At 35.0% G+C, this 23640-nt stretch overlaps 2 protein-coding genes across 2 annotated transcripts in view; both read right to left on the reverse strand.

Moving 5' to 3' along the window:
- Window positions 1-3229: 3229 nt before the first annotated feature.
- On the reverse strand, window positions 3230-5612 carry LOC105960125 (uncharacterized). The gene is made up of 4 exons (XM_088814596.1): window positions 5432-5612; window positions 4347-4645; window positions 3736-4174; window positions 3230-3627 (listed from the first exon to the last, which is right to left on the reverse strand). The coding sequence occupies exons 1-4, from the start codon at window positions 5610-5612 to the stop codon at window positions 3377-3379; spliced, it is 1170 nt and encodes a 389-aa protein (XP_088670722.1). The 3' UTR covers window positions 3230-3376.
- A 15524-nt stretch (window positions 5613-21136) lies between these two features.
- Window positions 21137-23640, reverse strand: part of MIK (pfkB-like carbohydrate kinase family protein) — a 34507-nt gene continuing 32003 nt past the window's right edge. The window contains exon 3 of the transcript XR_016029664.1: window positions 21137-21207. The gene's annotated coding sequence lies outside the window, so the exon portion shown is untranslated. The remainder of the gene's footprint in view (window positions 21208-23640) is intronic.

A 23640-nucleotide genomic window follows, 5' to 3' on the forward strand; every position in this document is an offset into this window, starting at 1 on the left:
GGTCTTGCTGGGCAACAATTTTTTTTTAGTTAAATTATGGTACTAACATATTGAATTGACTTTTGGTCGAAATAAATCAATAAATTAGTAGGGTTGTTCCTATTCGGCTGATTAGTAGAAATAAAATAGAGCAATGGATAATTATAGATAACAAGTTGGTTAAGACAAAGTTTGACAAATTAATTTTGATAAAAAATAAAATTAAATAGGGAAAGTTACATTTTATGTCCCTGAACTTTGCCACTAAAACGATTTATGTCCAAAAAGATTTCGTCCGTGAAATATGTCATCGAACTTACCAGTTTTAGCAATTTATGTTTTTCCGTCAACTTCGTTAGTCAACTTGGATTGAAATATCACGTGTAGCGCACGTGACGCGATCTGGCCGTTAAACATCAACATGACTTACACTCTATGTTGATCTGGGCGAAAAATATGACGTGAAGTGGCACGTCATTCTCTGCCTCTATTTCAATCTCACCAGCGCGCATTCCTTTTTCATTACTCCTAATATGTTGAACCCGCACGCAGAACCCTACCCCCAAATTTCCTACACAAAGCCTCAAATTGAGGTAAAATTCCGCAACAATAAGATTGTCCAACCCTAGTTTTGCAAAGTTCCGAATATTTGTGTAGCTGGAACATTACAATCGAGCACTTAGTCTTTTCTTCCTTAATTATTTATTCTTCGTGTTTACGGTCAAAGTTTTATTCTTTATGTTTTACGACAAACCTTATATTGACCGTTCACGGAGAAAAATAAATTAAACCATATCCACTTTTAAGTCAGCGAAACCACACTAACTAAAGTTCTATAAGAATAGACTGGCTATGTTTGGTAAGCTTTTGAGCTTCCATTTCCATTTTATTTTGGAGAAAGATGTTTTGGGAGAAGAATTTGAAAATTAAATAAAGTTTGTTTGTGTTTTGAGAGGAGATAATTTGTATTGTAGCAAGTCAAATCATGTCTGAAAGGTGTTGGGAAAATGTATTTTGGAAGAAGAATTTCAAAGATAAAGTGATTTGATTTTGTATTTTAGTGAAGACAATTTTCACTGTAGCGGTCACATCATGTTTGTTAGAGAGAGAAATATTTGAATTTGTTTTGGGGAAAGTTTCTGAAAATAGTGTAGAAACATAATTTTCATTTCGGGGAAAGTGTGAAAAGAATTTGAAAACGTTAACAAACATAGCCACTATTACTTAATGTGTGCTCATTTATGTTCCTTTCTATATATATTATTATAACAAGATATGTCAAAATCTCATTTGTTTCAGTTTTATTATTTTCAAATAAAACGTATCCTTAAGGAACCCTCTAGTACATAGCCCCTAATCAAACCTTACACCCAAAAGAAAATATTAAAATTGATGCACGTAATGATCTTAAATTTTATAAATAGAACGACGATATACTCTAGGTTCTTCTATTGTTCTATTCAAAATAAAAAATCAAGGTCTATGCACCATAATAGGTAATAATACAAATATTTGTGCAATTAAGCACAAAAGTATTATAGGCAGATAATGTGTAAGCATATAAATAAATTAAATAGATAACGTAAATAAAACCAATATACTGACATTATAATCCAAAGGTGACTTTTCAATTTTAAATAATTATGGAGTACATCTCAAGATGCCTAGCACAACATTAATATCAAGTCTTTGGACAGTAATATTAACTGTAAGTGACACTCTTGTTGTAGTAATCAAGTGCTAGCGATAAATCTTGTCAAATAATGAGCCCATATTTGGATGTCACTTATTATTCACATGGAAACTTAACAATTGTCACGCACTTATTACCACAGTTGCACATGTGGTTCGGCCAAATATCAACCTACCTTTGGGTATAGTTAAATATTCGCATGAATTTAAATACACATAACATCTTAACATTCTCGATAAGCTAATCTCCACAGAGAGGTCACTTTGGTGGCTTCATGCTTCAATCAGTTATCTTAAAAGTCAGACAACTTAATAACAAGTCATTAGATGTACCCAAAAAATTATTCAGAAATTTAAAGTCGTTGTTTAACGCTAAGGCTCTAAAGACATCACCTGAGCGCTAACAGTGTGTATCCAACACTAAGGTTGCCTCGCTGTATTGTTTTCGAATCAAACTCAGTAATATGGTTATTCATAAAAAATGAGTATGAATTGAAAACTTCGAATCCATTTTTATATTGAATTTGAGCTAAAGATGATGTGGGGCATACAATTCAACCTTATTTTAATTTAGAGGCCAAAATAAATTTTAAAAATAAATCTACGTTTATATGGATTTGGACTATATTAGTAACTCAATTTAGACTTAAAACAGGGGTTTCGACTCAAATCCCGAATGAATCAAAACTTACTTGGTTAACTAATAACCATTATTCATATTTTGATTCGTTAATGTTTGAATTATAATCGGTCAGAAACATATTGAATTAATAAATTAATTCATATCCTTATTTCGACCCATTAATTAAAACATTTAAGCCTAATAATGCATGAACTTTAAAATTTGAAAATTTCCCAAATTAACATTAGAAAACCGAATTTGAAATTCAAAATGAATTTCACTTTATTGACCAAACAAAACCTTAAATGAATATAAAAGAATTCACATATTAGTTCGGTCCCTCAAAATAATTGAAATATTTTAAACAGCCCAAAAAACCTTAAATCAACTTTTTATTCCTTAAAAATTGCGCTTGCCCCGAGTCCAGAAAATCTTACAACTTAAAGGACATAATTGAAATTTCGAAAGAAAAGTCTTTGAGAGAAAACGGACCAGAGATTCAGAAACACTTAATTTGTGTGTGGAAATATATTTGCAAAAAATGTACTGCAGTTTTGAAAGAAACTCTAAATTTGGGGACTTAGATGAACTTTTCGGAAGCTTTGGGCCCTAAATCAGATTTGTAAATATTTTCAAATGGACCCCAGTCAAAATCAAGAATAACCAAACTTCGGGGACCAAATTGAAGTTACAGAAACCCTAAATCTGGGGTGAAATTGAAATTTCAAAATCTAATTTCATAATTGTATTGAATTTCATAATCAATATCCGGACATCACTTAGCGAACCAAATCCATAAAAAACTAGATTTCACATAATGCGAAATTTAATAAAATTCAGCAAAATTGAGAAATCCCAATGATTCAAAACATGGTGCTCTCATACCACTTGTTAGAAATTTATAGTACATACATACGAATTTCCAAGAACCAACATGCTTGAATCAACGAGAAGCGTATCTTACATCATGGAATTGAATCTTCGAATCTACACTGGATTTATACTTAAGAAAACATGAATTATTACGGTTCAACAACAACGACTCAAGTGATCGATGATCTCTTCGATTTGGATTATGAACACTCAAAACTTATAAATGTCTGTCTTTTCGGCGACCGCATAGGCAGCCTCGCCCTGAGCTTCTTCATCATCATACAAAACGCTACTCCAAAACGCATCATCGTTTGCAAATTCCTTGGCTGAATCTTCTGACGGCAAATCAGCCGCCTCTCTTGCGGGTTCTTTTCCTTCTTCAATCGGTAATCCCTCCAATATACTACTCCAATATAATGCCAAATCCGACGGCAACTCGCCCTCTGGTGCTGGTGCTGGTGCTGGTGCTGGTGCAAGTAGATATTCTGGCACATGAATGTCGAAATCGAGAAGTAGATTCTGTGGTGCTGGTGCTGGTGCTGGTGCTGGTGCTGGTGCAAGTAGATATTCTGGCACATGAATGTCGAAATCGGGAAGTAGATTCTGTGGTGCTGGTGCTGGTGCAAGTAGATTTTCTGACTGCACACGAATGTCGAAATCGGGAAGTAGATTCTGTGGTGCTGGTGCTGGTGCAAGTAGATTTTCTGACTGCACACGAATGTCGAAATCGGGAAGTAGATTCTGTGGTGCTGGTGCTGGTGCAAGTAGATTTTCTGACTGCACACGAATGTCGAAATCGGGAAGTAGATTCTGTGGTGCTGGTGCTGGTGCAAGTAGATTTTCTGACTGCACACGAATGTCGAAACCGGGAAGTAGATTTGCTGGTGCTGGTGCTGGTGCAACTAATTGTTGAACTTCTTGATCAAATTGGCGGCCGTGTGCAGCGACTGCTTTTTTATCCAATTTCGTAGCTCTCTTATGAATACGGCACAACGCCCAATCGTCAAACTGCAAATTTCAAATAAATAAAAAAGAAAGTTAATGATCAATTACACTCATTAACAATCAAATCATTAGACACACATGGTTTAATTTCATATATATATATATATATATATATATATATATATATATATATATATATATATATATATATATATATATATATACACGTACGTACCTTCGTGTCGTTTCTGTCCCTTTTGTTTCGAGAAGGTTGTTGATTATTAGTAGCAGCAATAAATTCGTGCATAATCCAATCAGTCTTAATTGACCTATTTGGATGTAATCCTTCCCAGAAATTCAAAGACCTCTTTGATCCAATAGTGACACCATCAATATTTTTAATAGGTGTATCTGCTCCGCTAGCCCTCCAGTATCCATTGTTGGCCGTCCGATCGGGCCTCGATCCTTTCGGGTTTTTTTTATTCCTCAATGTGAAAAAATACCATTCATTATCTCCAAGTGTTGGATATCCACCTATATATATAAACACATGGGTTAATTTTCACGTTCAATATATTTGCATGTAGAAATTTAATCAATCAAACCCTAGACCAGAACATGCACATATTTCAAGATTTTAAACTTTTTCCTCCGCAATATTTGCATTTTTTTAATAATCTACGTTGTTATCTCTAACTTCAAAGAGTTCTGATAAGTTGAAATACTATATTTTATTTTATTATATTTAAAAATATGTTACATATATTTACTTGTTCAATAATATTTCTATGACTATTTAAAAAAAAAAAAAGTGTGGGATTTGCCTTGAACCCCGTAAACTTTTGGTTTACCTTAATTTCGTCAAGATTTAAGTCGTTTTTCTAAAAAAGTCTTAACCCCTAATAAAAAAATCTTGTTCAATCGTGTTAATTAGAATGAATTTATGTGATATTATACAATACAAATAGGGTTCTATTTTCAAGAATTCTTAAAACTCGCCTAGGAACCCTAATTTATCAGGAATGATATATCCTGCTTAGACGAAGTTCAGGGTACATATTTACACGAAGATCATTAGTTAAACCCTAACGCAACTAGATCTGATCATAAAAACAAAGCAAAAAATTACTAATAAATAAATAAATATATATAAAAGAAAGGAGATCATGCATGCATGCATGTGAAATATACGTAACTAATAAAACCCTAGGCGAAGATCGTTGAGTAAACCCTAACTCATCAACATAATCATATAATGAACACAAGAACGAAAAATTAAAGAAATATCGATCTAGCTAGTAATGAAGTTAAAGAACAAACCTGAATAAGTATCAGGATTATATTTGTAAAAATCGACAACTCTGATATCGTCGATGGGGATCGGCTGATTGTTGATCTTCTTGACCAAGTACTCGGTGATTAGCTCTTCATCCTTTGGTGCAAATCGATAACCTGGTGGATATTGGTACGCAGATTCATAATCTTGATGATTATTCTCCATACTCTCTCTCTCTCTCTCTCTCTCTCTCTCGTGTTTATTTATGAGTTGCGAATAAGTACTGTACGTTCATGGGGTGTTTATATATATATATATATGTGGATAGATAGATAGATGTAGTCGATCATGTAGATTATGAGATGTTTTGTTTTTAGTGGAGTCTAATAGATAAAGTATAAAATACGCTATTAATGAGTCAAAATAGGGATAATGAGTCAAATATGTGTAACACATAAATTGATACATAATCATGAATATGGCAGCCCGGCAAACTACAATCAATCAACAACAGAAAATAAAGCTATCCCTAGGGTTTTCATCAATCTCAAGTACAAAAACAATAATCAAATGCAATTACACAAAATGAAAATCGATGAAATCGTACCTTCGAGTTGACGGAAGAAAATCGGTGAATGAATAATCGCGAGCAGTAAATAGGTCCGATTTGCAGAACCTTGGAGCAAATAAATAAATAATTATGTGGAAAAAATCAAAATCAAAATCAAAATCAAAATCAAAATTAATTAGTGTTGCGCAAGGGCTAAAACTAATTTTATTAGTGAGAGACCCATTATTTTTTTTATATTTTCAAATTTACCCTCCAACTATTCTCTACCCATTATCGACTAGTTTGATGTATTGTTTTAATTTTCATTTTCGGTTTTTTTATTTGTTTCTTGTTTAAAAAATAGGGATTATTAGTGAAAACCCCCCAATACATTTAGTTATATTAGGATGGATATAACATCATTTTGCATATTAGTGAAAACCCCCTCATTATATATTTCAATTTACCATAAATCCGAATTTTAGGGATATCTCTATATTACCCTTAATTATCTTTAAACCCTATGTTTCCCCTCACTTCTCTTCACCAGCACATCTCTCTCTTTTTCTCTCCGTGTGCACCTCTGTTGGTCGAAAACCTACACGCAAGTGCACGTATCGTACAAGTAATATAGTGGACTAAAAGTCCGGATATCGAACCCACAGGGAATATTTAATTATCTAATCCTAGACGCTAAATTCTACCAATTATTATCAAGCCCACCCTACACAGTCGAATTTTAGAGAGAATTAACTAAATTAAACTAAATTAAAAGCAAGCAAAAACAAGAAAGCAATTTAAAACGAAGATTTAATCAAGATAAGCAAGCCTAGGATTTTATTCTTCCCCCTATGTGATTATTATTCCCCCAATTCCTTCAATTATGCAAGCAATTAACCCGGATTATTAACCTGAGATGCTAAAATAATCATAACCCGCTTCCGCGTGTATTACGATTCTAATACTCTAGATTCAATTACTATATTCCTATGCAATGAATTCTAGAACACAACATTAAGCACAAATCTCAATAATGGCTGCCTAAGAGATTAACTATATTCCTATGTTAATACAACAAAGGCTCTTCTACCACAGTTCTAATTATTAACCCGATCTTCCGATTCATGCGATTAACAATAACATAAAAGCACACAAGGTGATCAAATTCATGCACTTAATAAAACAAGTAGAAGAAATAATCCGGAATTAAAACTTGCATAAAATCATAGAAAAGGGTTTATAAATCCCACATAGGGTTCCAAATAAAATCCTAGAAATAAGTAATTTAGCTACTCATGATTAAAGGAAAAACGCAAATAAAATAAATCATAGACGATAAATCTATGCTTGGAGTCTTCGAATTCTTCGTCTTCGTTATTGCTTTGTTGCTCTTGAAATTGCGTCAAAAAGGGATCCTCAATTGTGTGCTTGGATTGGTCTTATATAGGGTGAAGAACTTGGGGAAGAAGGCAGTTTCCTTGTGCAATTAAAATCCTTTCACTGCGCCAATACGTCAATCCGGACGGCCGTGCGAGAATAGGCTTTAAAATCCGGACGGCCGTCCGGTTCTTAATTCTCCAGAATTTCTGATTTTTTCACTTTTGGCCCACTTTTTCTCCGAATTTGCAGTTTTCACCCCATAAGTTGCCAATTCGTCAATTTGCACCTACAATACAATAAATCAACTTTTTAAGCACCAATTATCATTAAAACACACCAAAAGCCCAAATAAAAAGATACGATAAAGTGTAAAAATATACACTTAACACACCCCCAAACTTGAACTTTTGCTCGTCCTCAAGCAAAATCTACCGATAAGCAAATAACACAACTATTACATCTCATCACATAGATCAATGGCCAACTTCACGTTTTCAGAACTTGTAATTATAATGACAATTCTTAGGCATTCGCAAGCTCAAAATTCAACAACACTTAGTCACTCACCATTACCAAAAACCACAAATCATACAATTGCTTCAAGTATCCAATATTTGCAAGTTAAAAATAGAGAAAATTTATACTTACATGCATATGCTTGACTCCAAATACTCACCAAATTATTCTACTCTACTAATATCGAAGAAGGCCCAAATCATATCCCAAATCACTTACTACTCAATACTTCGTATCATAAATTTCCTAAGGTGAGTCTTAAAACCGAACATAGCATGATCTAGCACAAATTAATTCCAAATTTAGAATACAAAACATTCAACAAAAGCAATGCACAAAATGTGATTCCTAGCAATAATTCGCTTCTAAGTCCCGTTGAATAGAAAGCTAAACAAACATCAAATCCTTATCACATAAAACAAGCAATTTCATCATCAAACATTGATCATCTCTCATCATCATAAATCATAGATGCATTCGACTCAAGCAATTTTTTTTTTTTTTTTTTTTTTTTTTTTTTCCGAAAAACGAGAAAAACAATAGAAACGAATAAAACCTAATGCATGCAAATTAAAACAAAAAATTAAAACACAAATAAAGCGCACATAAAAGAACACAAGTAGTTAACCACCCCCAAACTTAAACTTCACATTGCCCTCAATGTGATTCGCCCTGAGTTTAAGGATAGAAAACACCTGTTTTTAAGCATCGGGACCATCGTCGGGTTGCTCACCAACTCCACCTTGCGCATGAGCGTCACCATCTTCTTCATCATCCGAAAGCTCGGGTACCGGCGCAAATCAACAACAAACCACCTTGATTACATATTATATGTGTGTAGTTGGTAAATTTTCGGTGAAATTTGTCAAAGAAAAGGGAAAATTTCGAAAAAGGAAGGCTAGGGTTCGAAGTGGGGGAGAGAGAGGATTTGAAATTATGGAAATTGTTTTTTTTTTTTGTTTTTTTTTTTTCGCACGGCCGTGCGAAATTTAGGTGAAAAATCCGCACGGCCGTGCCCTTTCTCAAAATTGGGCAGTAGCCTCTTCAAATTTCGCACGGCCGTGCGAGATTTAGGTGTAAAATCCGCACGGCCGTGCCCTTTTGCGATTTTGGGCAGTAGCATCACCAAAATCTCACACGGCCGTGTGAGATTCCTGCCTTTTTCTTGCACGGCCGTGTGAATAATTTCAATTAGGTCCCTGAAAAATAAAAACTTCTTATTAGTGCCCCTGAAACTTTTTTTTTTTTTTTTTTAGAAAAATAAAATAAAAACAAAACTAAAAATTTAAAATAACATAAAAAAATAAAAACGAAAGCTCGGGTTGCCTCCCGAGAAGCGCTAAGTTTACAGTCTTCAGCCGGACTTTGTCTGCTTCTTTGTTCAAGCTAACGTGACCGAAGTCACTTGGCAATTGAATTCCTCTCCCCCATGATGCTCGTTTGATTTTTTTGGTGGTCTCATCCTCATTGCACGTTCATCACCGTTAGCACCCCAACTCTTTTGACTATCTCTTAGAGGTGTTGAAATTGAATTTGCACAATAAACTTGCTCCGTCCGACTATCTTTTCTGCCACCATCTCCTGAACTCAAAGATCCTTTCCCATGGTCTAAGATCAAAACGTCAAAATCGTCATGATTTGTAAAATCCACAAGATCAATCGCATAACAATCATTATTATCACATGGATTTTTATTAGCGCTAAAAACGTTAAATTTGATCGTTTGATCGTGCATTGTCATTGTAAGATCACCACTAGCGCAATCAATTAGAGTTTTCGACGTGGCTAAAAACGGCCTTCCTAGAATAAGAGGTATCTCCCTATCTTCATCTATATCAAGTATAACGAAATCCACAGGGAAAATAAATTTATTCACTTTCACTAGCACGTTCTCTAAAATACCTTTTGGGTAAACTAAAGACCTATCGGCTAATTGAAGGGTTATAGCCGTTGGTTCAATCTCACATAACCCAAGATTTTTGTAAGTGGAATAAGGCATAAGATTAATGCTAGCACCTAAATCAATGAGTGACCTAAAATTTTTACCTCCTATAGTACAAGGAATAGTAAACTTACCTGGATCGCCGAGTTTTTGTGGAAGAGGCCGAGTAAGAATTGCACTAATTTGCTCCGTGAGTTGGATCATCTCGTTCCCTTGCAATTTCTTACTTTTCTTCACGAGGTCCTTGAGGAACTTCACCCACTTTGGCATCTTTTGAAGTGCTTCAATGAAAGGAATATTTATGCGAATTTCCTTCAACTTGTCCAAAAATCTTTGATATTCGGCATCGAGCTTCTTCATTATAAACTTTTGAGGATAAGGAATTGGATGGGCTTGTGAAGGCACCGTTGATGGTGGCTCTTCATGAGTTGATTCTTTTTCCTCATTTACTTTTGGCTTCTCGATTACCGTGTTTCTCTTCTCTTTTCGTGGGGCTTCCTCCAATTGCTTCCCGTTCTTCAAGGTGACTGCTTGGCACGTCTCGTCCTCGATCTTTTTCGTTAGCAATCTTTGTGGATATGGGATTGGCTCGACCCATTCGGCTACAGTGACTTGCGGCTTGACTTGAATTTCTTCCTTTTTCTTGATCTTGAAATCGATAGCTTGGCACGTCTTGAACTTTTGATTTCGAGGATCTTCCGTATTCGATGGCAATGCTCCCGGCGGGCGTTTCTCTTGATTCACAACGAATTGAGCGAATTGATTCTCCAAATTCCGCAGCGAGGCTTGGGTAGCAGTCATGAATTGGGCCAATATCTCCTCCGTGCTTGATTTTTGGGCCAGTGGATTGTTGCCTTGATAGCTTTGTTGGGGAAGGGCTTGATTTTGAAATTGACCTTGAGGTCTTTGATACCCTTGGCCTTGTTGATTTCCTCCATATTGCCCTTGTGATCTCCACCCTTGATTTTGGAATTGGCGAGGCGCATTGTTGACGTAGTTGAGCGACTCCACATCTTGTTGGCATTGGAGCGTGTAGTGATTTCCACCGCAAATTTCACAACATGGAGATTCGATTGCTTTGACTTGTTGTGGTGGACTTGCTTTGATGTGCTGCAGAAGGAGTTGATTTTGTTGAGCAATTTGGGTCACTTGAGCTTGAAGGGCCGTAATTGCATCTAACTCCAACACTCCGGGAATTTTCTTAGCTCCACTAACCGTCCTTTCGCTTGACTTGGCAAACCGATTTGAGCAATTTGATCCAACATGATGAAAGCATCCGGTATCGATTGACTCATAAAATTTCCCCCGGTTGATGCATCTAAGACCGTTCGTGCATTCTGGTTAATCCCTTGGTAGAAGATGTGGATTTGCCGCCATTGTTCGACTCCATGTGTTGGACACTGCCGCAAAAGAGTTTTAAATCTCTCCCATGCCTCGTATAATTGCTCGCCTTGCTCTTGGACAAAATTGTGAATTTCTCGTCGAATTCTCTCGTCCTTCTCGGGTGAGCTATAAACCTTCATGAAAAGGTTGAGGAGTTGAGGCCACGACGAGATAGAGTGGGGGGCTTGGGACATCAACCACTGGCGAGCTCTTCCTTGTAGGGAGTGCTTGAAGAGAATTAATTGAAGCGCCTCTTGGGAAACACCGTTTTGACGGTGGGAATTACAGGTATCTAGAAAATTGACAATGTGAAGATGGGGATCTTCACCTGCCAACCCACTAAATAGCCCGTTATTTTGGAGCATCGTCAAAAGGCCTTGCTTGATCTCAAAATTGTGCGCCTCAATGGGTGGATATTGGATGCTCGGGCGGAATCCGTCTAGAGTTGGGATTATGTAATCTTGAAGTGCTCGTGGCCTAGGTGCTGGCTGTAACGGAAGTTGAGGGGGTGGGTCTTGGACTTGGTTTCCATTGGCATTGATTAAATTACCCTCTGCGCGTATGCGTTCTTCGTCCTCCATTGTATTGGTTGCGTGTTGACGTCTCCTAGCGGCTCGAAAAGTGCGTTCAATTTCGGGATCAAACGGTTCTCTAGCAAGATCGAGTCTCCTAGGCATACACCGTACCTAAAACAAAAATAAAATAAAACAAAAATTAAATGGGTGAATCGTGAAAATTGTTCAAATCTAGAGCTAGAATAAAATAAATAATTAAAATATTCCCCGGCAACGGCGCCAAAAACTTGTTGGTCGAAAACCTACACGCAAGTGCACGTATCGTACAAGTAATATAGTGGACTAAAAGTCCGGATATCGAACCCACAGGGAATATTTAATTATCTAATCCTAGACGCTAAATTCTACCAATTATTATCAAGCCCACCCTACACAGTCGAATTTTAGAGAGAATTAACTAAATTAAACTAAATTAAAAGCAAGCAAAAACAAGAAAGCAATTTAAAACGAAGATTTAATCAAGATAAGCAAGCCTAGGATTTTATTCTTCCCCCTATGTGATTATTATTCCCCCAATTCCTTCAATTATGCAAGCAATTAACCCGGATTATTAACCTGAGATGCTAAAATAATCATAACCCGCTTCCGCGTGTATTACGATTCTAATACTCTAGATTCAATTACTATATTCCTATGCAGTGAATTCTAGAACACAGCATTAAGCACAAATCTCAATAATGGCTACCTAAGAGATTAACTATATTCCTATGTTAATACAACAAAGGCTCTTCTACCACAGTTCTAATTATTAACCCGATCTTCCGATTCATGCGATTAACAATAACATAAAAGCACACAAGGTGATCAAATTCATGCACTTAATGAAACAAGTAGAAGAAATAATCCGGAATTAAAACTTGCATAAAATCATAGAAAAGGGTTTATAAATCCCACATAGGGTTCCAAATAAAATCCTAGAAATAAGTAATTTAGCTACTCATGATTAAAGGAAAAACGCAAATAAAATAAATCATAGACGATAAATCTATGCTTGGAGTCTTCGAATTCTTCGTCTTCGTTATTGCTTTGTTGCTCTTGAAATTGCGTCAAAAAGGGATCCTTAATTGTGTGCTTGGATTGGTCTTATATAGGGTGAAGAACTTGGGGAAGAAGGCAGTTTCCTTGTGCAATTAAAATCCTTTCACTGCGCCAATACGTCAATCCGGACGGCCGTGCGAGAATAGGCTTTAAAATCCGGACGGCCGTCCGGTTCTTAATTCTCCAGAATTTCTATTTTTTCACTTTTGGCCCACTTTTTCTCTGAATTTGCAGTTTTCACCCCATAAGTTGCCAATTCGTCAATTTGCACCTAAAATACAATAAATCAACTTTTTAAGCACCAATTATCATTAAAACACACCAAAAGCCCAAATAAAAAGATACGATAAAGTGTAAAAATATACACTTAACAACCTCCGCCACGTAGCCTCTCCCAGCCACCTCTCCCCCACCTCCGCCCCACGATCTTCTCTATTTTTCTTCACCATCTTCTTCTCCCCCAACAGCCTTTTTATGTGCGAATCCCATGGTCAAGGGCAATTGTGAAGAAGACGACGAGGCTTCTTCTCCAATCAATTTCTCCGCCGTTTTTTGGGGACAACTTCCAACGTCACTTGAATCCGATCTGACATCGACAACCTCTTAGCCTTCATGACGGTGTAACGTCGGTGACGACGAGATCTGTATCGAAGCAAGCGAGATTATTTAGGTTTGTCTATCAAATTCCTTCATTATTTAATTAGTTTTATTTTGCAACTGATTGATTTTTTTGATTAATTGTTATGGTGTTATTGTCTTGATTCAATTGTCAAATTACAGTAGGATTCGATTTCTATCATGTCATATTTGTTGATTAATTTTGTGATTTGAGTCTTGCTTTTGTTTAAATAGAAAGTCAGCAATTTGTTAATGTTATTACATATTTTGGATATTATTCTTTGTTGTAATTTGATTTTTTATTGAATTGTTTTGTGTTTGTCTTTATGTATGAAATAGTTGCGGACATGGGGATTATTTTATGCATAGCACATTCGAAATCTATGAAGATCTGTGGAAGAAAACTCATATGATCGGAGTTGTACGTTGGCCATATCTCTGGAAGAAAACTCCTATCTCAGCCATGGCAAAGTAGAAGAAATGAATTTATAGAAGTTTTCTCTAAAACTGGAGTTGTTTATTTTGTAGTTGATTTTGAAAATTTGTAGTTGTTTTCGATTTTGAAAATTTGTAGTTGTTTTCACTAATTTTATAGTTGTTTTGATAATTTTTAGTTGATTTCATTAAACAACTAGATTTTATTGTTGTTTTCGATATTTTATAGGTGATCTCAATTTTTTTTATAGTTGTTTTTTTAATTTTTAGTTGATCTTATTTGGTAAACCTGCCATTGAAAACAAATATTTTTCATGGTTGTTTTAGAGTTTTCTTAAAGTTGATTCGGATAAAAAAACGAGAAAGAAAAATAGTTGTTTTCGGTCACTTTATAGCTGATTATGAACAAAATAGCCAAAACAGGAGAAACGAAAAACAAAACTTTAGTCGTTTAAGAAATATTTTAGTTGTTTTCGAAAATTTTATAGTTGTTTTCGGAATTTTTATAGTTGTTTTCAAAAATATTATAATTGATTTGCAAATCCAACAGTAGAAAAAAAAAGATTAATTATGTTTAAGTATAGAATATTTTTAAATAAATATAAAAGATAAATAAATAAATAAATGAAAATTATAATTAAAAGAAATTATAAAATCATTAAAGTAGTGGGTAGTTAGTAGGGAGGGTAAATTTGGAATAAGAGAAAAATTGGACCTATCACTAATAAAGAAAAATAGGCTGGATCCATCCTTATTAAAAAAATTCTAGAGGGGGTTTCACTAATTGTCCTTAAAAAATAATAAAAAAAAATTAAATTCTTTTTAATTTGTTTAATATTTTTCTTTAAATATTCTTTTACTATATATTTTTTTAATTTTTCTGTTAAATAACTATATTTCAATAAAACAACTGTTATAAAAACAATTGGTATTAAAACAACTATACGCCCATTTATAAATTAATTATATATTACATTATTTTCATTGTAAGATTACTTAATTGTTTAATCAAAGCATCTCCAACAACTATTTGTTAAATTATCTATTTATTCAAACCAACTAAAAAGTAATGAATACTACAATATTGTTGTGCGGAAATATATTGCTATACGAAAACAACTATATTAAATCAATTACAAATTATTAAAATCAACTAAAACAAAAGCAAACAAATCACACCAGAACTCCAACAACGACCATTATCGAAACCAACTACAACTGTAACGAAAACAACTATATATTTTTGAGTAACATGAACACAATTTCAACAAACGAACATACATTCTACAATTAATTGAACGAATAATCAGCCTCCCAAACAATACCGAACATAACGGACGAAGCAGATCTGCCTATGTTAACGGCATCCGAGGTTACGGTAGGGCATCGACGGGCGCGATTCTCACATGAAAATGCAGCCCAAGGTTTCGACATCCTCCTCGAGGTCATCGATTCCATGACAACAGTGGTGGAGTGGTCTTCCGACGAGGATTGCAGGAATACTTCCAAAACTAGAAGAACAAAAAAAAAAAAAAAGTACCAGCATATCTGTTTGTGACAGATGATGTGGTTAGGGTTTTGTAAATATAAGATTTGGTGATTAGGGGTAATATAGGTATAATATTTAATAATTGTAATAATATTAATTTAATTAAACAATTAAAGGGATTCTCACTAATATTGTAAAAGGGTGTGGATCCACTTTAATATATCCTAATGTGTTGGGGGTTCTCACTAATAATCCTAATTATATAAATATATAACAAAAAAAAAAGGGTTAATCTCAAAAAGGCGCCTCACAAGGGCACTTAATTAAAAAAAAAAGGACATCCAACTTTTTTGTCTTTCAAATATTTTCAGCTCATTCAAACTTATTTACAAATAATGAAAACCCTTTTATATATACCAAAATTACCCCCAATTCCTTGAAACCCAATTCAATTCTAATTTCATGATTTACACCCAAATTTAGCCAAATTTCACCAATTAACCAATTTTGACCCTAATTTCAATTTTGACCCGCCACCACCAGAGACTGCCATTGATCGCCGATTTCCGGCATTGACCTTTTTTTTTATGAAATTTTTTTCCGGTAGGTCAACCGCCGTTGACTGTTGGGTCTCCAGCATTGATTGCTTTTTTTTTTTTTTAATTTTTTTTAATTTTGTTTTTTTCTTAAAGAAAATATTTTACTTAATATTACTATCTTGGCTGCTAAATTATTGTCTGCAACAGTTACTTAATTGTCGGAGACAATAATTTAACTGTTAATTGACCTTTTTTTTTCTTAAAAAAATATTTTAATTAATATTCATGTCTTGGCTGCTAAATTACTGTCTCCAACAGTTATTTAACTGTCGGAGACAATAATTTAACTATTAATTGGATTTTTTTTCCTTAAAATAATTATTTTAATTAATCTTACTGTCTTGGCTGCTAAATTACTGTCTCCAACAGTTATTTAACTGTCGGATACATTAATTTAACTGTTAATTGACTTTTTGTTTTTTTTTTTTGAAATTTTGTTTTTTCTTAAAAAAAAATATTTTAATTAATATTGCTGTCCTAAATTACTGTCTCCAATAGTAATTTAACTGTCTGAGACAGTAATATTACTGTATTAATTAATTTTATCGTCTTGGCCTGCATTTTTGCTGTCTTCAACTGTAATATTACTGTATACGAGCGTAATATTACTGTCTACTGCAATAATATTACTGTTTGGGACAGTAATATTAGTAATATTACTGTTTGGGATAGTAATATTAGTAATATTACTGTTTGGGACAGTAATATTACTGTTCGGGAAAATAATATTCATAATATTACTGTCCCAAACAGTAATATTACTGTATGAGATAGTAATTTAGCAGTCAAGACAGTAATATTAATTAAAATATTTTTTTCTAAGAATAAACAAAATTTAAAAAAAAAATCAAAAACAAAAAAGTCAACGTCGAAGACCGGCGGTCAATGGCGGTTGACCTGGCGGAAAAAAAGTCAGAAAAAAATTATTTTTAGAAAAAAAATATTTTTTCAAAAAATTATTAAAATGGGGGTTAATGTGATATATTTGTTTAAATATGGGGTCAATGTGTAATATTAAGGAATTTAGAGTATAATGAATGGGAATGATAGAAATTATATTATGGAGGGTATTTTAGACTAAAGACATGGGGATGAGTTTATTTGAAAGACTGTTTATTTTGTGGACCAATGTGTATTTAAGTCTCTTGTAATGTCCCTTTTTGCTATTTGCCCCAAAAAAAAATCGAGACCTTAGTCCTTAGCTTTTAACTTTTAATGTCTTGGGGGTCGAGAATTGTGCCCACAAATAAACTTTGGATATGGCCGGTCTTATATAATTGTGGCAGCCCAACTGAGCGAATTGAGCTTAAACAACTTAAGCCCACTGCTTAAGTCTGACCTGATTATGTCCATCTTTGGTGATTGATGTTGGTCCTTCACATTGTTCTTTCTCACTCTTCCTCTCAACTCTAGCAATTCATTCTCAACTGTGTCGTTTCTCTCTATTCTTACCCCCTCTCTCTACAGTACTTCGTCACCATTGTCGTTTTTCGTCGACACCCATCGCAGGCCTTTCCGAACAATGGATGTCCTTGCCTCCGAGTAGCAGATTTAATGATGCGGACCGTTCAATCTGAGTAGGTAAATCTAGGGTTTCAGGTGTGTGGCAGTTACTTGGTGCTTGTTTCCGTTTTGGAATCGCCACCAAACTTTGAATCTTCTGAACTGAACACTGGAAAAGGGAACTGAACCGATGTTTATACATGCAGTTTTAAGTTGAGCTATCCTTGCTTTCTATCTATTTCCATCTTTCTATTATAACGAATTTATTGCTAGAACTATTGGAACTTCTACCTAACAGTGGTATCAGAGCATCAATTCGGCACTTGTTCTTAACATACTCGTGCTGTAAAAATCGGTTACGTTCTCACTCGCTCTTGTTTCTGCGTAAAATCCTGAAAAACCTGTGGTAGATCTGCAGTGGTTTGAGAAAACTTCCGCTCATATATATATATATATATATATATATATATATATATATATATATATATATATATATATATATATATATATATATATATATATATATATATATATATATATTTTGGAGCTTGATTTAACTCAGGCTACTTACTACACCAAATCCCCATTACCCGAACCGCTTAGTGTCGCAAGAATCTGGGGGATGGAGGTAGCCTAAGATGGCCTTGTTGTCCGAAACCGTTAACTTTACTTTATGCACCCTATTTGACTTGTGTGAGCTTCTGTGACCATCTTTTGTGATTGCCTTAGTCATGTGGGTGTTATTTCTCTTTGTGTTGCTGTCTATGTGTAACTTGTGTGCTTCATTTCTGTTGTTGTCGACGTGCAACTTGTTTTTCTTATTTTCTGTGGCATCATTTGATGGCAAGGGTGATTTTGCTATTTGGAAACAAAAAATGAAAGGTGTCTTAGCTCAATATATTTGTTTTAAATCTATAACTCAATCTTATGATGATAAAACTACAAAGGATGCGAAAGATGAAGATAGGTAAGCTTGATACTGCTAAGGAATTATGGGATAAGTGGAAGAGCTTTATATTGAAACCTCCTTACCCACCAAAATGTTTTTGCTGGAATCTTTTTTTAGATTTAAAATTGATTGTCACAAAGATCATGATGAAAATCTAGATGATCTTACAAAACTGGTGCAAAATATTAAGTTGACTGGGGATAAAATAATTAATGAGTACACCCCCATTGTTATTTTAAATGTTATTCCAGACTCTTACAATGATGTAAAATCACCCATTAAGTATGGCACAGATAAAGTGACTTTGGATACTATTATAAATGGTTTGAAAAGTAAAGAACTTTGTTGGCACCAAATTTCTGTTTGTGAAGATTGAAGAAATCCGCCATACGTGGAAACTAAAGATTGGCAAAGATTTGTTTTCCATTTTTATTTTGGAATTAATTAGAGTCCTATTCTTGTAATATTTTTATTAGGACCTAGATTTATTTTCATGTATTATATTCTAGTTAGGTATCTTTTGTACTTATCTAGAATAGAAGTAGAAATCGACTAGGATTCTATTATCTAGTTAAATCGATTTCTTAGGGCCCAAGTTAGGTTTAGGGTGGAGATTTCGTGCCTATATAAGGCCCTCAACCTCATATGAGTCCGATGGAGCTTTAAAAAGAAAAATCCCAGCATAAAGGCTTTGAAGGGTGCAACCCTGTCTGCACGTCAGGTGTGGCAACAAAACAGGTTTCTTCTACCAGGCCATAAAGAAGATCGGCGTTTTGGGAGAAGTGCTTAAAAGATCTCGGGAGAGGTCGATCCGCCGTTTGAAGGAAGTTCAACATTGGAGGAAGTCCAAGAGTGCGGAGGAGGAATTGCTTTGATTATCAACAAGTTCGACTCGTGTGCAAGAACGGCATATTACATAAAGAGGGAGTCTTTAGTGTTTTTATTAAGTCCTATTAATGTACACTTAAATCTGAACTAGTTTTGCAAGTCCTCGTGGATGTAGGGTACGTTTGTATCTGAACCACATTAAATTTTTGTGTTCTTTATTCTGCATTTCGTAGATTTATTACTGTGACAACACAACAATTCTGTTACGTCACCTAATGTCGTAACATGTAGTCTGTCTCAACAGATGAGTAGATATTCATAGGCATTCAAAATTCAACAATTGGCATCAGAGCGGGTCACTAGATATACTTAGTGTCTGATTTTGGGTTTTGATTTGTTTGCTTTGCTTATTGGATGACGTGTGTTCACAAGGAAGGTTGAGACGGAAGTCTGTCACGGCATTCACCCAATTCCGCTGCGTTGTAACGTGCCCTGTGATGGTACACTCTGATAGAAGACCAAGACGGGTGAAGAAAAGTGACATCTTTGTTGCAGGGGGAGTAAATCTCATCTGCAGGGGGAGTTCTTGTTAAACATGGATTCTAACCAATCTATGCCAAATGGGGAGATTGTTGGCACCAGATTTCTGTTTGTGAAGATTGAAGAAATCCGCCATACGTGGAAACTAAAGATTAGCAAAGATTTGTTTTCCATGTTTATTTTGGAATTAATTAGAGTCCTATTCTTGTAATATTTTTATTAGGACTTAGATTTATTTCCATGTATTATATTCTAGTTAGGTATCTTTTGTACTTATCTAGAATAGAAGTAGAAATCGACTAGGATTCTATTACCTAGTTAAATCGATTTCTTAGGGGCCAAGTTAGGTTTAGGGTGGAGATTTCGTGCCTATATAAGGCCCTCAACCTCATATGAGTCCGATGGAGCTTTAAAAAGAAAAATCCCAGCATAAAGGCTTTGAAAGGTGCAGCCCGTGTTGCAGCCCTGTCTGCACGTCAGGTGTGGCAACAAAACAGGTTTCTTCTACCAGGCCATAAAGAAGATCGGCGTTTCGGGAGAAGTGCTTAAAAGATCTCGGGAGAGGTCGATCCGCCGTTTGAAGGAAGTTCAACATTGGAGGAAGTCCAAGAGCGCGGAAGAGGAATTGCTTTGATTATCAACAAGTTCGAGTCGTGTGCAAGAACGGCATATTACATAAAGAGGGAGTCTTTAGTGTTTTTATTAAGTCCTATTAATGTACACTTAAATCTGAACTAGTTTTGCAAGTCCTCATGGATGTAAGGTACGTTTGTATCCGAACCACATTAAATTGTTGTGTTCTTTATTCTGCTTTTCGTAGATTTATTACTGTGACAACACAACAATTCTGTTACGTCACCTAATGTCGTAACATGTAGTCTGTCTCAACAGATGAGTAGATATTCATAGGCATTCAAAATTCAACAAACTTGATTTGAAAACCAGTAAGAGTCACAAGTCTTTGGGTAAAGTGAATTTTGTAAAAAATAAGCCTAAAAACAAATTTTCAAACAAGGCTTCTTGTTCTGATAATAATCAAAATTCTCAAAAACTTGGAAAGTGTACTACGTTCTCTATCCTACTTTAATTATTCTGCTATTTCATAAAACTACACCTATCATGGGCCAAGAGGAGTGCGTGGGAGCTTTATTTTGTCCGTTTACATCTCATAAAAATTGAACAAAACACATTTTCTGTGAACGTAACGGTCAAACACTGAGCATAAAGAGATTTTTGTAATCTCACAAACATGAGGGTATTTTCGTAACTAGGCATTACCTCAATGGATTTCTCGTAATTTACCCCTTAAGGTAACAATAGACAAATTCAAATCACAACAGATAGCTCACTCTATTAAGAGCTAAATAAGTAGCCACATTTAGTTGCAGATACGCTTATTTTAGGCAAGGGAGTGACGTCTCTGTTACGACAAAATGCTCTCGCCGTCTCCTTCTCTCTTCAAGCTAAACAACAACCTACATTCTCCATCCGCTAACACTAAATGCTAGCTTAGTCTCAAATGGAAAAAGGACATGTATGCTCGTTAATGGCGTAACCCGTTGACTAGGAATTGGTTTTAACAGTTATATTATTGTATTGTCATTAAGTTATCTCGTGATTTAACAGTCCCCCAAGGGATGGCTTAACGGTTTGAGCAATGTGCATGTGTCGTTGACCTAGGTTCGAATTGCCTTGTCAACGGTCGCTAGGTAGAGCTTGTCACACATGGTTAGCCTAGTGTGGTTTACATCTCTCGTATGGTTTACCCAGTGCACCTATATGGTTGTTTGTGGGTTCCTTCATTACAAAAAAAAAAGGAAATTAGATAATTTAGTAGTAATAGAATAACTATAAGACCTATATCTATACGCAAGCAAGGGACACATATATAAAATGCCAAAAGTATTATTATTAGATGAAATATGTAAAGACCACAGTCACAAGACTTATTGATCACCTACTCTAACAATCTCCCACTCGGCGACGAAAGGATTGCACGGGTGTTGTGGCGTAGAGAGAGAGAGAGAGAGAGAGAGAGAGAGAGAGAGAGAGAGAGAGAGAGAGAGAGAGAGAGAGAGAGAGAGAGAGAGAGATAGTATTTAATTCTTAATTACACGTCTAATTATAGATTAAGGGTATAATAGTAAAACCTAAAAAAAATTATTAATTAAATAGGTTTTGGATTTTGCTTAAAATCTAAATATTTTTTGGGGCCTACTGTAATTTCAAACTGCCGCGAGTTTCTGGCTAGCTTTTTCGGTTCAAAATCTCGAACGAAGCAGTGTTTTCGTCGTCAGGATCTACACTCTAATTTCGTCACTTAGTGTTGTGTTCGTATATATCATAGCGCTTTTCGCGATTCTTTTAGGGCTGAGAGCTTCGAAAGCCTTATTCTCGGGTTTTATTAACTCGGTGTTTAGTGCTCCGATGCTCTTCTTCAATTCCACCCCCGTTGGAAGGATATTAACTCGTGTAAGATTCTTGATTTAACTCGCACGCTTCGTCGCATGTTTTAAAGTCTGTGATTTTCGATGACATTCTTGTTTTAATCTTCTCCAATATTCAACTCCATTGCAAAGGGCGACGCCAATGTTTTCAGAACCGGACCGGCTATAGAATCGGACGACCATTTGGGTCATGAGTTTATAGGGTCGAACCGGTTCAACCGGGTTTTTGTTTTTTTTTTAATATGCCATTATTTTATTAATTTTAATGTTCTAAAAATATTATTTTCTTTATATTTTTAATCTCCCATTTATTATTTTCACTTTTATCTACTTCATATCACTTCTTACTACATTTTATTACTTATACTCTATATTTTTCCATTTTTTTTTCTTCAAATTTGGAATCGGCCACCCCTATTCGATCACCCATGATCATATCCAACACTCCTTCGACCACTCATGACTAGATCAGGCCACCCATTACTAAGTTTGTGAAGGTTTGCTCAAATCTAGCCACAAATAACCAACTCAACTGTGATTCGAGACGTTTTGGCCGAAAACCGGGTTCCTTGACTGACTCGTCGGTTCTCGGGTTTTACCCGGTCAAACTAGATTTTGGTCATTTGACCTCGGTTTTCGATTTTTCCGGTTTTAGATGTTAGACCGGACCGCTTTATTGCCGGGTCACGGTCGAACCGGTCCGACCGGCCGGGTCGGTCCGGTTCTAACAACATTGGGCGACGCTCGTTTCTTCGAGCATCCAAAAGGCAAAGGGGTGCTGGCCAGTAAGCTACTCGTCGGAATCATCGATCTGCAAATAATAACATTTTTCTATTTTTGAAACCTCAAATATTCTGTTATTTTAGGAATTATTTTGGTGGAATATGTCATTGATATGAATGGAATACAAATTCTTGAATGTTTTGCGGAATATGTCATTGATATGAATGGAATACAAATTCTTGAATGTTTTGCATTGTGTGGAGAGGTTTATTGTCGATTGTTGCTCGGTTTTGGTGTTTTTGATTGTTTTTCTTATTCTTCCCTTTCTTTTAAGAAAATTTTGAAATTCCGAAAAAATCCAAAACTCCGATATTTCCGAATATATCGGAATCGGAACTCAGTTTTTGATTCCGAAATTTTCGGAATCGCAATAGGAAATGAGATTTGAGTTCCGGAAAAAATCTGAAATTTTCCGAAACGCCCGTTTCCAATCCGATCCGTCCGATTTCCAAATAAACTCAGATTTCACGTAATATAATATAATCTGATTTATATAATATATTAGCACCGCAAATTCATCTTTCATATTCAATAAGAATTTTATAAATAAAATTTGTATGAGTTATCGTTAAAGGCCTGATTCAGCAGAATGCATTCAACAGATGAATAAATTTAATTTCTAAGAAATCAAAGTTTCTACGAACTTCGAGAAATCAGATTAAAGACCTTTATAAATTA

The sequence above is a fragment of the Erythranthe guttata genome, chromosome 14 (assembly GCF_056151865.1).
Source record: "Erythranthe guttata isolate IM_541 chromosome 14, IM_541, whole genome shotgun sequence".
Lineage (NCBI taxonomy): Eukaryota > Viridiplantae > Streptophyta > Magnoliopsida > Lamiales > Phrymaceae > Erythranthe > Erythranthe guttata.

Bases quoted from the DNA above. Each gene is read 5' to 3' on its own strand.
- LOC105960125 (XM_088814596.1), bottom strand. From the start codon at position 5,612: ATGGAGAATAATCATCAAGATTATGAATCTGCGTACCAATATCCACCA. The intron at 4,175-4,346 runs GTACGTACGTGT...TGAAATTTGCAG, and splicing joins GGGACAGAAACGACACGAAG to TTTGACGATTGGGCGTTGTG. The intron at 3,628-3,735 runs AATATCTACTTG...CACCAGCACCAG, and splicing joins TTTCGACATTCATGTGCCAG to CACCAGCACCAGCACCAGAG.